This window comes from Zootoca vivipara, chromosome 12, assembly GCF_965207765.1.
Source record: "Zootoca vivipara chromosome 12, rZooViv2.hap1.1, whole genome shotgun sequence".
NCBI lineage: Eukaryota > Metazoa > Chordata > Lepidosauria > Squamata > Lacertidae > Zootoca > Zootoca vivipara.
The window spans coordinates 35023471-35039892 of NC_142595.1; the positions used below are offsets into that span (position 1 = coordinate 35023471).

At 45.3% G+C, this 16422-nt stretch overlaps 1 protein-coding gene across 4 annotated transcripts in view; it reads left to right on the forward strand.

Annotated features, from left to right (window-relative positions):
• Positions 1–16422, forward strand: part of PLEKHA4 (pleckstrin homology domain containing A4) — a 41519-nt gene that overhangs the window by 5573 nt on the left and 19524 nt on the right. For 3 of the 4 annotated variants that reach the window (XM_035135463.3, XM_088656114.1, XM_088656113.1), the window contains exon 2: positions 11446–11554. In XM_035135463.3, the coding sequence (XP_034991354.2) occupies positions 11471–11554 (84 nt within the window). In that variant the 5' untranslated portion in view covers positions 11446–11470. Of the gene's footprint in view, positions 1–1076; positions 1562–11445; positions 11555–16422 lie in introns of those variants that run through there. The other variant, XM_088656112.1, reaches the window with a different exon arrangement.

The following is a 16422-nucleotide window of genomic DNA, read 5'->3' on the forward strand; positions in this document are numbered from 1 at the left end:
TTGTAGGCCAAAACATCTGGAGGGCCGCAGTTTGGGGATGCCTGATCTAGTCCAACCCCCTGCAATGCAGGAATATACAGCTGTCCCATACAGGGATCGAACCTGGAACCTTAGTGCTATCAGCATCACGCTCTAACCAACTGAGCTATCCAGGCTCCAATTTGTCTAATCCTCTTCTAAACTATCCAGGTTGGTGGCTATCACTGCCTCTTGTGGGAGTGAGTTCCATAGTTTCATTAAGCACTGCACAAAGTGCTTCTGTTCTGCTTCTGGTGAAATGGTGTGTTGCTGCTGAGCTCAGTGAGGTTAATGCACATCTGTGAGATGCACCCTTCAAGCATGCAAAAAAGAAAAAAGAAAAATATTTTCTTCAAGCTAGTTATGGCAACTGGTTTGTAGTTCTGGCCTTTACATACAAAATTCTGGCAGCTGGCCAAGAGCGTTTTCCCTTTTTGTTTTGTTTTTTTAAGCTTGGAAGTTCTGTTACATATTGGTCATATTTCAGTCCTATGAGCAGGACACCTGGGTTCTCTGCCAGGCAAAGAGGTGCGTGGAAATAATATGAATAAGTAGAGAAATTATGGGTGTTGGGTAGGACTGGGAATCAAGCCCCACAGTCTGTTTTCACAAACACACCCCATTTGATAGTAATATAGTATCCCTGCCAGACACATGGTTGCATTTATATTATTTTTCAAATCAGGATAGGAAGCAGATTCTCTGCTGGAACAACGTCCCCTTTTGGGGGGAGAATCCCACCAGCAGGCGGTGCCAGAGGCTGCACCTTCTCCTACACAAGGAAACATCCATATCACACAGCAGTCAAAGAATGTCTTTCTTCTTTGACAACTTCCCAAATCCCTGTTTTTCTAAAGCTTTTGTGGCCGCTCCTCTCTCAAAAGTTAAGGTCAGGAATTCGGACTCCTGTCTCCCCCTCTCATTACTCTCTCCCCCTCTCTCTTTCTCTCTCTGCTTACTTACCCTCCCCTCCTCCTCAAGCCAAGCCCCCAGGAAGGTGGAGTGGTGGGTCCCAGGATTGAAATTCAATCGCTCTGCTTTTATTCCTCCTCTCTCTTTCCCCCAGAGCTGCCAGGGAAAGAGAAAGGAGACGGAGAGAAAACCGTGATTGGGAAGGTCGATAAGGAAGGGCTGGGAAAGGAGAACGGTGTCCTGGAGCTTAGGAAAACCGACTTACGTTGCTGTATTGATGAAAGAGCGAGGGAATTGGGCTGGTGGAAGGAGGAGAGAGATAGAAAGATAGATAAGAGGAGTGGAGGGTATAGTGGGCGGGGGGGGGGGGAGATAAGGAAGGGGATGGATCATACTGGAGACAGAAAAAGGTGAATGTGCTCGAATGAAGAGGAGAGCAAAGCAGGGCACGCAGGGCTTTGATCCCAAGTTATGCTGAGCACCAGAGATCTGATTCTGTAGGGTATGAACCCAAGAAATACTATAAAGTTTCCTGCTGCCAATGAGCCAATAAGGGGCTGCCCTCCTCCTCTTCCTCCTCCTGAATCTGCTTAACCCGTAGGAGATACCTCTGGCCAACACCAGTAACCAGGTAAGACTATGGCGCCATGACATTGTTTCTCCTGTGCCTGATGGCCCTAGGGAGATGGGGGAAGCTTGTCCTCAAAAATCTGTTCCTCTGGATTCCCTACCCCTCTCTGCCTTTTGAACACGGGTGGGTGGGAACCAAGGAAGGTGCAGGTTTTGTGGGGCAAGCACCGTGCAGCAGCAGTTATCTTCTAGTTTTGCCTCCTTCCTGCCTTGATTGAGAAGGAGGGAGAAGAGCATCTCAACAGAGAACAGTCCCTGTCTTCAGATCAGTCTCCTGCCTCTGTGGGCCCAGGACCCAAGATTCCTGAAGGATAAGGCTATCAAGGGATGCTACCATTGATGGCAATGCTCTCCCTCCACTGTTGTGCCTCTGAATGCCAAGTGGGGAGAGTTGCTGGGCCTTGGGAGGGCTTTCCACTGGGGGCATCTGGCTGGCCACTGTAAGAACAGGTTCTGTAGGACTAGATGCAGAATCTCTAGACGCCACAGTGTCCTCAAAGGATGCTACTGAGGCATAGCAATGTTTCCACTGCCTATCAACCTCTCTACATCTGTGGCCTGGCCCCATGCTAGGTATTTTGGACCCTGCTGCTTTCCCTAGGCAATGCTTCTCTGGATCTAGGATTGCCAATGTCTCTCTCTGTGTGTGTTTTAAACTGGACTTCTTTTCCTGTGCTATGCAGAATGGAAGCAGGTAGATTCCTCCTCCACCCCCCACCCCCATTATGGAATAATGGAGAAAGCTTCACCTACTACTTCTTTTGCTATGTTTGGCTGCTGTTTCAATAGCAGAGGAGCAAGGGTGGGGAGTTGGTAACTTAGCCAGGTCTGCCGTGCTTCCTCACCACAGTGCCTCCTCTTTACCACTGGCCCTGAACGGGTTAAAACGCCTTTTAGCACAAGCTCTTTCCGACTGCTGGGTGTGTCAGGGTTATGCATGCGGACACACACGAACCCCTGTGACTGATGCAAAATATGTTTCCTCGCCCCCGCCACCAGCTGCCCCAGCGCCTTTTGTCTCAGCTGCTGCGTCCAAATGCCAGTGGATGAATAAATAACAGGAGCTAACGGCAGCGGAGGAGAAAGCCCCGCCAGCTATTTCCACCCCTCTGCGCCCTCTCTCTGCACCCCCTGCCCCACCCACCCCTCAGATAAGATAGGCCCACTTTTAGCCGTGGTCAGGGACCTACATCCCTCGCACTGCAAGCTGCCCAACAAAGATGAGACCATGCCTTGGGATGGGGAGGGGGGCTCCTGGGCATATCAACAGGTGGATTGAACTCGCTGTTGGCTGGTCCAGTCTCCTGTCACTCTGAGGATCTCGTTAGCCAGCTCATCCAGGGGCTTTGCGCTTCGGTCGGCTGCACTGCTAAAGTCGCACTGCAAGCTTTAGCCAATTAACCACTGGCAACTGGCAGACTGATGGTTGGGTCCCTGATTCATCGGTGAGGCTGCTAACACTTAAAAAGACTCGGAAAGGGCTGGCTCTGTGCAGGCCACAGATACAATCTGCACCAGGTTCAGTCCCCAGCACCTCCAAGTGTAGTGCTGCCTGAAAACCTGGGGAGTCACTCAGTGAGACAGTTCTGAGGTACTTGGATGAATGGCCTGAGTCAATATAAGGTACCTTCCTATGGCTGTATGCACTGTATAAATGCCAAAAGTTGGCATAACACATTATGAAGGAGACACATCATCTGGATGTCCTTTCTTGGGCACTAGAACGTTTTGGGATAATCTGACCTTCAACGCTCCAGTTTCGATGAAGAATATTGGGGAGTGCAACTGTATGTAATTTCACATTTACCTACCATAGATGGCAGGAGCCTGTCTTAAATCCTGTGTTTATATGGCGTCGGACACAACTGCAGGGCGATAGAAATAATAATAGTAGGAAGAGCTGGTGCAGCACAGTGGCTAAAAGGCTGGGCTACAAATCAGGAATTCGGCCCGGTTTGAATCTGCCTCAAGCTCACTTGATGGCCTGAGGCAAACTCCTCTCCATCGCCTTCGGTTCTACCCTCCTGCAGTATTGCAGAGGGGGGTGTCATAACACAGACCTACTTTACAGGGTTGTTGTAAAGATTGCAACTGGGTACTACATGTGCATTGAACTCTCAACAGTGCTATGTGAATGCTAAATGAGCTTATTACCCATAATAATACTTTAGTTCCTAAGCTCCCCATCCCCATAGACCACCTGGAAATTGCTGGAGGTCTTGGAAAAGCATTTAATGATTTAACAACCTCGTGGAGCAATTGTAACGAACTGTTCTAGGTGCTGTGCGATTTATGTTGATTGAATAGGGATGATACTTCCTAATTCTAACCCTGCATTCACTTCACTGCTAATCCTCTCCACTCCTTTCTAGTGCCTCTTCCGTACCCACCCGTCTCTGATCCATCCCACTCACACCTTCTGGGCAGAGGTTGGGTGGCCACCTGTCTTGGGTCCTATTGTTGACATTCTTGCATTGCAGGGGGTTGGACTAGATAACCTGTGGGGTCCCTTCCAACTCTACAATTCTGTGATTCTATGGACTGCCGCGAGCAACTGCGCCATTTACAGACACTGCTCCTTCTGTTCTTCACTGCCCCATTGCAGAGCAGCTGAATGAATCTCACAGACCATTGATGGCCCATGGACCACAGTTGGGGAATCCCTACTTTAGAGAAGGTGCCGTCTTCATTGTGGGTTTTGCAATACAGTAAGCCTGCAACTTACACAAGGGTTACATTCCAGGGATCGCCAAAATCATAAATAGTGAAAAAACATTGGCTTCAGTGGTGTGTGGGATTGCTAAAGTCTTTATTCCCAGATTCCTGCTCCCTTTCCTCCCCACTTTTAAAATTTTTAATTTATTTTGTTTCTACAAGCGTGTAAAGCTGAATGTGCACAAGTTAAATGCGCATAAGATGCAGTCTTGCTGTACATGAACGTACACTTAAGTAATTCATTCACTGAATAATAAGTCTGCATAACTCGTTGTATTAATAAATCCTGATTGCTTGGCCGTTCCTGATCAACGTATGGTCGTCTTCCATTTGCCTTCTTGGGAGTGTTTTTGGAAAGGTTCCTGCAGAAGATTCCATGTGGAAAACATTATAGAACTGATCATTCTTGTGGGTTCTTGAGTAATGAGTCGGAGCCAGCAGGAATCTAGCAGGCCCTTGCTTAAAAATTCAAATGAATGACCTATTCTGATATAATATTTTCCATGTGGCTTTAGGCATCAAAGCACTCCCACTAAGGAAAGCGTAACCTTAAAAACAACAACACCTAATTGATAGTTTTATTTGCCGTGATGTCTTGAGTACCTTACCAACCAGATAAACAAGATAAGCTTTGCAAGAGCAGAGTTGCAGGATCAAAGCTTCTTGCCAAACTTCAACTCTTTTGTAGATTAATCAACTGCCCAACCCTGCTCAGGGTGGCTTACCTCTTAGTTGAGTTGGACTTATTTCCAGGAGGATAAAGAGTACGTAGGATTTCAGTCAAACAGTGCAATCCTATGTGTTGACTTAGAACTAAGTTCCATCGAGATGAATGGGGCTTACTCCTAGGGAATTTGGGAATAAGATTTTAAGTAATTCTGTGTGCAGAGTCAGTCACAGTTTCTTGGCACTTGTATACGCAGCAGTTTACATGCCTGCAGTACAATCTCATGTTTCAACCAACATATGGGAATCATGTTACTAAAACAGAAGTTACTTCCATGTAGAGATCCGGTAATGGGAAACAGCCCATAGAAGCAGAGCAGGCTGGCAGTGAAAGAATCTTGAAAGAATTTCAGTCAAACTTAGTGGCTTTGAAATGTGGCAATAGAAAATACATTGCATATTTTTGCTCTTTATGTATCTTTAGGAATCTACCTTGAACAGTTTGTTTGTTTGTTTGTTTGTTTTGTTTGCTTGCTTGCTTGCTACGTATTTGGACCCCTCTTAAGATATCTCGTAATCAAATTCTGCACAATGGTTCCTGAGATGAAAAAAGCAGGTTTTCTTCTGTCTGTGTTTAGATACAGTCGGGTGCTATTTTGAATCATGATGGTGGATGGAATTGCTCTGATTGTGACCAATGATTTCAAAACTGCACTAATTTGGGAGTTTCTTAGAATTCTTGAGACATGCCTAGCACGAGGCTGCTAGTGCAATCGAAACAAGGAATCATGGTGATGATTAAGACTGGGGGATGGAAAACTAAATCAGCAGAGGGACTTAACTTTTTGGGGGGACTATCTAATAAGGGCAGAAGGGCTGTGTGCCAGGGAGAGGGAGGACCATGATTAGATGCCAAAAGTTACCGCAGTTGTACTTTGTTGGTGTATCGATACATCTGAATTTTAGAGTGACAGTGACAGCTGGCTGACCCTTAGCTTTTACTACAGTCTGAGAAATGTTTGTTTTAAATATTTCCAGGGTTGTTGACAAATGATGTAGTTGATGTACAAATGATGTAGACCCTAAGCATCATCTAGTCCAACCCCCTGCGGTGCAGGAATACGCAGCTGTCCCATACAGGGATCGAACCTGCAACCTTGGCATTATCAGCACCATGCTTTAACCAACTGAACTATCCAGGTGATGTAATAAAATCTAAAGCAATACCCTCCCACTATTTATTATTTATTGTTTTATGCCTTTCCTCCAAAACAAGAGCTCAAAACATGGTCCTACCTGCCCCGGCCCATTTAACAATCATGTGAGGTAGGAGAGGCTGAAAAATAGGAGACTTAAAACAAGACAGTGAAGAAAGCTGCATAAAAGGGTACCATAAAATGGAAAGTTTTAAAAGCCCAGGATAATTTTTTTTGGGGAAATTCTTCTTTGGTGCCCGAAGTAGGTGGGCTGCAGGAGTGAAAAAGAAAGCTTTCATTTTGGGAAAAATAGGGACAGGACTACCCAAACTCTATAGAAATTTATTCATGTATGTGACTACAGTGGCAAGAATGTTACTTGCCCCAAAATGGAAAGAAGCAGAAGTCCCAGCAAAAGAAGAATGGATGCAAAAACTTATGGAATATGCAGAAATGGCAAAAAATAAGAAATCAAGATAACAAACCTTTTATAAAAGAATGGAAATTGTTTATTGAATGTTTACAAGTAAATTTTAAAGTTTTATAAGAATATATATTTAAAGTAGATTAACAAATGAGTAAATTAAGTTAAATTGGATATGCAGAAAATGTTAAAAAATAAATTTAAGGAACCGCAGAAAGTGGGGAAAGGAAGTCAAGTTTTGAAGTGTTAAAATGATTAGAAAATTATTGAAATGTATAAAACTGAAAATCATAAATAAAATAAAAAGGAGCACGCCTGGTGGAGAAAATTTCAGCAGTGAGGGGCCACCACTGATAAGGCTCTGCCTCAATATTAGGAGTTTCCAGGTATATCAGTTTATATGTTGTGGAGGCAGGGTGGCATGATGGCTGATGATAATGTGTCCCCTTGCAAACTACCTCTGCGGTGTCCTTTTCATCCTGCTCCTCATGGAAGTGTGCACTCTACTCTCCAGAAGCAGATGGGGAAGAGTTAAACCTACCAGACAGCTGCAAAAACTCAGTCAGCCATGCAAATACTTCATTTCACCCTGACCTTTGGCCAAACTGTGAAGTACTACGATGTGAGGGCATTTCAAGAGTTTCTGCTGGGGCCCTGCTCTCTCTCTCTCTCTCTCTCTCTCTCTCTCTCTCTCTCACACACACACACACACACACACACACACAGAGAGAGAGAGAGAGAGAGAGAGAGAGAGAGAGAGAGAGAGAGAGAGAGAGTGAAACTTGAGTTAGCATCCCTAACTAAGGAAAGGCACTGCTATGGGGAAGTTCTCTGTGCCAAAGTCTGGGGGCGTAATGACATATTCAACCGTGAATGCCAAAACCTCCCTCCTTCATCCACAAAAGGCTACCTAATTTTAAGTGCTGTTTGTAATGACTATTTCTTTTTCTAATAGGATTGCTACCCCACTCTTTGTTCTGGTTTTATTGCATTTGTTTTCAGGTTGCACACTTGTTTTTTGCTTTAAAATGATGTTCGTATTTTGTTGTGAGAACTGTTTTTGTTGAAGGGCGATGTGCCAGTGTAGAGAATAAAGCGGATCGTTTTTTAAAAGACCGATTCCTCCCACCCCACCCACCCAAAACAGCTTCCTTCTCTAGCCCCTTGCCTTCCCATCATTTTGCTGATTTTTCCATCTTTCCGGATTGCTCCAGGCAAAGCCAGTGACGTGACGATCCTTGAACCCAGTGTGGGAGGTTGTGGGGTGGGGAGGAAAGGGACCATTGCAAACAGCTGGCACAATGTCTCCCCCACCCCACTGCTAAGGGTCAGGAAGGGGGGTCCTGACAGCATCAATGGCCTATTCATTCGCCTGGCGTCATTGCAAGGGTGAGAGGTGGGAGGAATGGAATGTGAGGGCCAAAGTGTGCCAGGGAATACAAGAGGTGCCCCTTCGGATCATGAGGCGCAATTGTATTCCCAGCCAGTAGCATATGGGAAGGGAGATTTTTGCATCAATAGGCAACTTTGTATGGATTATATCTGGAATATACTGCCACAACCCCCTGCCACTAGTTGTGGCGTTACACTGGTGCTTCTTCCAGTGGTCGTTGGTGGCAGGGAGGGTGTCTGTGGACACTTGACTGATGACCCATCATTGCAGCACAGTCTGGATATCCAGAGCTTCCTGAAATGAATCTTAAGTTGCGTCCACCTGCCAGGTAGGAGGAGAAAGAAGCGAAAAACTGGTCGGGTCAAGCTAAGGGTGTGGAGAACAGCAGTTGAGCTTTGGTGAGCAGAAAACAGTTTTGGATTTCAGGATGCTAGACAGATGCTTCCCTCTCCTCTCCTCCCTTCCCTTCCCTTCTCTTGCATTTCCTCTAAGGAGTTCAGGGTAGTGCATCTGGCTCCCTCAAGGGCCAGCCCTATTGTTAGGCAGTTAGACCATGGTGGTTTTTGCAGGGAAAGCACTGTGGCAAAAACCAAAAAACAGTAAGTGCTTGAGCACAGACCTTTTAAGAACGGACCTGTTCCTAGAAACACTGTGCTGTGCGAAAGGAAGTCTGGATGAGCCCTAACACAGCTACCCCATCTGGAAGGTATCTGAGTTGTGTCTGTACTTACGGCTGCTGCAAATTAGGCTTGAAAGTCATGCCTGCTGCAGTTGCAGAAGTTGGTCGGGGTGTGATTGCTGAGAGAGCCGCACCTCAAGTTGCCTAGGATTGGTCCGTTGGCCCAGGAACTCTTCTTGACCCCCTGGGGAAAGATTTGCCAGAAGCAATATAACTAGGCACATCTGCTTATTTTGCACGAGATACACCCAGCACAGGGAACTGAGCTTCCCCTGGCAAAGAATGTGGATTTGCTTTTTCAAGCCCAGGGAATTTGCAGCCTAGAGGCTAACGTGCTTTCCATTGTTGCAGCGGTTCTCTGAACCTCTTCCTTTCTGTAAGCTGAGAACCAGTAAGATCCTGCCTATCCCTACGCTGGAGAAATCTAATTATAGGCAGCCATGTATTCTTTTGAATTCACCAAAGTGGGGTATGCTAGGCTTCCTGCTATATCTTTCTGCTTGGAGTATTAGCTTTGGCTACAGACGTTAGTCAGGAGGAGCCACATAGCTCTGTGGAGGGGACCATGATGTGTTCTGTATACAGGAGGACGCTGGTTCAATCCCAGCCATCTCCAGTTAAAAGGATCTCTGAATGTTTTGGTAATGGTATGCACAGCAACTGAAAATGTGACTTGAAAGGCAGCAGGGAGGGAGGAACGACCTCGCTGTGTTTTCAGCTGCTAACATGTGCATAGCTTTAGTCTCAGAGCAGACCCATTGAAATTAATGGACATGGCAAGCCCATGAATTGCAATGGGTGTACTCTGGATTACTTAGTTGACTAAAACCCATAGTTGTAGGGGGGCATAGATGGCTGGCATAGATGGCTGGCTGAAATCCCTCTTACCAAAAGCACTAGAAATATACCACCAGCATGGTTAGAGTGTTGGGCTATGACCTGGGAGACCAGGGTTCGAATCCCCACTCAGCCATGAAGCTCATTGGGTGACCTTGGACCAGTCACTCACTCTCAGCCTAACCTTACTTTACAGGGTTGTTGTGAGGATGAAATGGGGAGGAGGAGAACCACCTTGAGTTCCTTAGAAGATAAAGGTGCTATATAAAAATGTAATAAATAATAATAGAAATAAATAATGGAATCAGTAATGCCAAAAGGGTCTTTTCCGACAGTCACTGTTTCTGGGCAGTCACATACTGCCCAATTTAGGTTGCACAATTAAAGTTGATCGGGAGGCCTTGTGCAACAAATTCACTCCCTGAAAAACCTTGCTTTTTAATGACAAGGAAAGTGATAGGGAAAGGCAGTGAAAAGTGTGGGGTACACTTGCTTTGATGCAACGTCATCTTAACCTCCTTGCAAACAAATGAATGCCCACTGGATCGTCAACATCGTCTAATCTCCCTGCAAACAAGTCGGGATGAATGCTCAGCAAACTAGATCCCTACAAAGACCATGAAGTTCTAAATGTCTACTGAAGAGGGACTCAGAAATCGCTTCCAGGGGTTAAAAGCCTCCATTATTAAGAAATGCAGGCCTGAGTGTTTAACAACAAAGGGGTGATTTAACTGTAGAATTTTGCTGCCAAGGGAAGGGGTGGAATTTCCCACCAAGCTGACACTCTCTCGAATGAGATGCTTTTGCCAGACACAAGCAGGTGGGCTTGATCCAAAAATAACTAGAGGGAATTCGCTGGCAGGGGTTGAACTGGGGAGCAGGTTTAATGGTTTCAACACTCTATTCTGACTTTCAGTTCAAAAAAAGAAACGATGAAAAAGAATCAATGAAGCCTGCAAAATTAACACTGTGTGTGTGTGTGTGTGTGTTATATACAGATGGAAAGATTTTAACGGGCTGATTGGTGTCTCCTGCTGTTTCTAAGAAAATTCAGTTCTGTGTGCCCAGGAAACTAAAAATTCTATGCTCAGCAACTTAAGTTAGGTGAAGCAAAAGAACATATGTTAATACACTTATTTTTCACAATGCTGCTTTATTCTATCTTTTATAAATGTATTTTGGGTTTTTGTTGTTGCCAAATCTGGAATGGGAGGGCATGAAAGGGATGCAGGTGGGAGAGAGAATGGAGAGAAAGAAAGGGATTTGAAACCATGTTTGTCAGATGGGAACAAATAATGAAAGAAAGAAAGAAAGAAAGAAAGAAAGAAAGAAAGAAAGAAAGAAAGAAAGTTTGCATATCTTGTCAGGAAACACTTTGTGGGGGGGGGAGATGGAATATATTCTCAAGGGGAGGGAGATCATTAAAAAACATAAGATGAGCTTGCTGGATCAGGCCAGTGGCCCATCTAGGCCATCCTCCTCCTGCTCACACGGTAGCCAACGAGATGCCTGTGGTAAACCCCCAAGCAGGACCTACTGAACTGGATAGAGCAATGTTCTGACTCAGTAGAACCCAGTTCCCTTTGTTCCTAAGCTGGTGGGATGTGACCCACAATTGCGTCAAGATCTCACCCAAGTTGCATCACACACACAGTACAGTGACCATCTTTCTGTGTAAAATAAAAAAATTCCTTCAGTAGCACCTTAAAGACCAACTAAGAAAGACCACATCTTTCTGTGGGAGGAGAAAGAGGCGGGGAAAGAAAGGATGCCTTGAATGATGGTTTGGACGAGGTTGTCCAAAGTGGGTTCCATGAGGCTGAGGGGTTAAGCCCGGGGTCCCCGGAGAAGGTTAAAGACCTAGTGCTTGACATTTCCCCAAAGCAGTGGCCCCAAGCTGTGGGATTCTGGTAGCTACTGTGAACATCACACGAAGCATTTTTGCAACAAGCCAGCATCCTCTTTTCTTTTCCAGATCAGCATTGGGTCAGCTGAGGACAATGTCGGAAGGGGACCGGCCTACGAGCGGCCTGAGCCAAGCCAGCAGCACAGTCACCATCTCTTCCGTCTCCATGGGAACTAAGGTGAGGAATTGGAAGTGGTCCGAGCCCTCTGGACAGGTGCTGCTGGGGCGATAGATAGGCTTCCAGAGATCCTGCTCTCCTTTTCTTCCTGAGCTAAGCTGGGCTTTGCAGCTTCATTTGCAAGGAACCCTTGAATAGTGTTTACCTCAGGGAGCTGGCAGCTTGTGCTTTGAAATAAACAGATAACCAAAGCCTTTTTTTCAGGAAAAGGAGAATTCTACAATAACCATGTGAACAAGTCCACAACATTTATGAGGCCTCAAAACATTCACACTGGCAAATGTATCCCTGCATACCTATGTAAGGGCTTATCCATATTTCCCGCAGCTTTCTCCCAGGGAAAACTGCTCTTTAGTGCCCAATCGGAGCAAATGGGGCAGCCTGGTTCTCCTGTTTTCCATAGGAAAACCTCTCCGTGTGTGCTTTGTAGGCTCGGGACAATTGTGGATGAGCCCTCAGTCATTTGTGGCACATTTGTGACCTGAAAGGAAGGGAGGAGGGGATAATCATTCTTCTCTCTGTTTACAAAGGCTTGCTTGCTTGCTTGCTCTGCCTTCACCCTAAGGTCCCAGGACAGGTTACAACAATTAAAACATAATGTTTAAAACAGTTTAAAACTTACAATCACAGAAATAAGGCGAGTCCTAAAAATCTCAGGTGTCAAATGCCATGTAAAGAGGTACAAACCTTTATATGGTGAAGATGCCAGACAGTGCCAGATTTACGCATAAGCTAAATAAGCTATAGCTTAGGGCCCCATCTCGTCCCCCCCCCCCCAAAAATATACTTCTTCTTAATTGTATTTCAGTTCAACAGTTACTTTGATAAAATACATATTTTGTTATGTGCAAATGGCTTTAGGTACCTATTGGGTCCATAAATTACCATATAGCAGGGGTCCCCAAACTAAGGCCTGGGGGCCAGATGCGGCCCAATCGCCTTCTAAATCCGGCCCGCGGACGGTCCAGGAATCAGCATGTTTTTACATGAGTAGAATGTGTTCTTTTATTTAAAATGCACCTCTGGGTTATTTGTGGGGCATAAGAATTTGTTTATATTTTTTCTCAAAATATAGTCTGGCCCCCCACAAGGTCTGAGGGACAGTGGACCGGCCCCCTGCTGAAAAAGTTTGCTGACCCCTGCCATATAGCATATATTCAACACAAAAAACAGCGACAATTTGCTGTTGACAAAGGACAGCTGGACATATAAAGGGCCAGATTACCTTCAGTAGCTTAGGTCCTCATCATACCTAAATCCGGCCCAGATGCCAGACACACCTCGGTGGGGCAGAAGTTACACAATTTAGGGGTTGCCAAAGATAATCCCCTCTCCTGGGCTATTTCCCCCAGCTTTTGAGGGTGATGGAGCAACGAAAAGTACCCCCACTGCCAATCTTAATACCTGAGGGTGTTTGTAGGGAAGAAGACAGTCTTTCAGGTATTTGGGTCCTAAGTCATGTAGCACCGAGAACAAACTCATAACCTGCGATTAGAAGCAGGATACCTGAAATTCACCATGATCTTTACTAACTTTACTAAAACCGTAAATAAATATATGGTTAGGGTTGAAAAGACTTGCTTGGGAGATGGTAATTAAATTAATTTGAATGAGTTGTGAACAGCAGCTCAGATGTCCACTGCTTATACCAGGCATCCCCAAACTTCGGCCCTCCAGATGTTTTGGACTACAATTCCCATCATCCCTGACCACTGGTCCTCTTAGCTAGGGATCATGGGAGTTGTAGGCCAAAACATCTGGAGGGTTGCAGTTTGGGGATGCCTGATTTATACCATGGGAAGCAGCTCGTTTCACCAACATCAGAATGGTTTCGTAGGGATTTGGGATATTTCCATTATTACAGTGATAACGTATTACACCTGAGTCTTTCAGGAAATGGAGGCATTTTTATTTAACTTAATTATATCAGAATTTAGAAGCCACTGTACATTCAAAGAATCCCCAAATGCTGTACAGAGAGAGAATTATAGGACAATACAGATCCCCGCACCGTATGAAAACATTAAAAAAGAAACCTCAACAAGGATTAAAAACTGCAGGAATAAGGCAGACCAATCTTGGAAGGCTTGGAAGACAATAGACGTTTTCAACAAATGTCAAAAAGAATGTTGGAGCTTGCGTCACTCCTAAGGGGAAGTGAATTCCTGAAGTCTGGTGCCAGAGTGTTGAAAATGCAGGCTCAAGTCTCAGCATGCCTTGCCACAGGGGCATCGGGCATCATCAGCAGATCTAAGTGATTGGAATAGGATGTGTGTGGGGAGAGAGAGAAAGCTTCCCAGATGCCCCGATCCAGAATCATACGGGGCTTCTAAATACCAGTATTGAAACCTTGAATCTAGCTTGGTAGCCAATTGGCTACTGGCATGCGACATAAGCATATGTAGAAAGAGTCAATGTTTACATTGCTCTTAAACAATAGAGCTTGAGGTTGTCTGAGGCCATATGCACTCTGCCACAATGTATTGGGAATGTTCTCTTGGTCTGTTTATGTATAAAATATTTTATGTAACAGGGACGCGGGTGGCACTGTGGTCTAAACCACTGAGCCTAGGGCTTTCCGATCAGAAGGTCGGCAGTTCGAATCCCTACGACGGGGTGAGCTCCTGTTGCTCGGTCCCAGCTCCTGCCAACCTAGCAGTTCGAATTAAAGCACGTCAAAGTGCAAGTAGATAAATAGGTACCACTCCGGCAGGAAGGTAAATGGCATTTCCGTGTGCTGCTCTGGTTTCGCCAGAAGCGACTTAGTCATGCTGGCCACATGACCTGGAAAAACTGTCTGCGGACAAACGTTGGCTCCCTAGGCCAGTAAAGCGAGATGAGCGCCGCAACCGCAGAGTCATGACTGGACTTAACTGTCATAGGTTATTTACCTTTACCTATTTTATGTAACATACATTCATTGGAGATACTCACCACTGGCAATGAGGCAAATGGATGTTTAAAAGTGCCTGCTGCATAGATTCTGCAGTGCGAGTATGTTTGAAGCTGTCTTAAGGGATATAAGAGGGAAGAAAGGAGAGACAGCACACCCTTAAATTCATCCTGAAATAGGCTCTAGTCCAGCACTGTTGAAAGCAGTATACCTTTAAAGCACTTTCGAAACATACTATTTCCCTCAAAAAATTCTGTACTGCAGTTTACTCTTCACAGAGCTACAGTTCCCTTAACAAACAACAGTGCGCAGAATTTGAGGGAAAGACTGTGTTTCAAAAGTGCTTTAAAGGTATAGTAAATAGACAGCCAATGACAACAAATCTGTTTGTATTGATGGTGCTACAAGGCTCTTTGCTTTTGCTGTAGTAGACAAATAGCAGCATCCCTCCCAGAAATTGCCAGTTTCTAAGTCTCACTCATAAGGAGTGCCAGTTCCTTTGGCTTATCATCCTTTCACTTATCACTTTCCTGGGGTAAAAAGTTTTAGGGCTGCAGCGCTTACTCAGGTTTGGTTTCCTTTGGAAGGAGGTCACAGGAGGCCTATTGGCATTGTGTAATATTTGCATTCGAACTGATTTACATAGGTGGAGGTAGGCACAGCTTAAAACACTTGAACTGATAGGCAACGTTACATCAGATCTCTAGGGAGGCAGCCAGCAACCAGAGATCACTTTCTAGAGCTCCAAACTCAGCTTTTTGTGGCTTTCCCAGTCAAGCTGAAACTGCGGACTTCTCTTCACCTGGATTACATCATCCTTAGTCAATGGGTGACTGGGGGTGGGAGTGGTCTGCATCCTACGCTTCTTTCTATCTACATTCCCACAACATTCCTGCAACAGGAGACAAGGGTTCCCTAGGACAACATACCTCAGAGCTACCGTGTTTCTCATATTATAAGACATGTCTTATATTTATTTTTTCCTCAAAAAAACACACTATGGCCTATTTTCAAGGGATGTCTTATTTTTTTCCTCCTCCTCCTGCCGCGGCCGGCATTGCTGCTGTGCCTATCACTATGTCTTATTTTCGGGGTATGGCTTATATTCCTTGAATGCTTAAAAATCCTGCTATGGCTTATTTTATGGATATGTCTTAAAATATGAGAAACAGGGTATTGACCACTCTTTTGTCAACTCCAGGTATTGCCTCAGGGAAACCTGCCCAATAATCCTAATTACATAAATCTGATAGGAAACCTGTTGCTTTTTCCAGGTGGGATTTAATCAAATACTGGCAAATTCAAGTTGTGCAGCTGAAGTTGATTTGGAGCTTTTGAGCAACAATATCCACTTGTTCCTAAAATTGGGCCTTTGGTGATAAAGCAGGGCTGGAGGACCTTTGGCCTCCCAGATGTTGCCAGACTACAATTCCCATCAAGTCCAGAGAGTATGGTCAGTCACCAGGGATTATGGGAGTTGTAGTCTTAAAACATCTGGCACACTTGTGATAAAGGAAAGTGATTCTCACTAGGCTTGTAAATGGCATTAGCCCACATTCTTCCATTTCTTTCCTTACTTACCTCCTCCCCCTGCTGTTTGACCACTGCCAGTTTTGGATTGTAAGATCCTTCGGAGCAGGGACCATGCATATACTTGCCTAGGTAAGGCTTTGCAGTTTGTAGGGTAGTTTGTCCACCTTGCTCCCCAGCTTGCATTCAGTTCTCACCTGTGGCTCCTGGAAGTAGTCAGCATGTGACAGCAGCCACAACCTGGGAACGGCTTTGACTGGCCAGCTAAACCAGGTGAGGGTAGCTGATGGGTCTCAAATTCTCAGTGAGTTAGGGACTGCCCCTGCATACAAAGACAGGCTCCAGTGGACGAGACCGATAGTGGGTCCAACTGTCAAGAAGACAGTTTCTCCCCGTGCTGCAGAGGGAAGTGAGGGGCAGATGGGGCTCATCAGCTTGGGAAAGT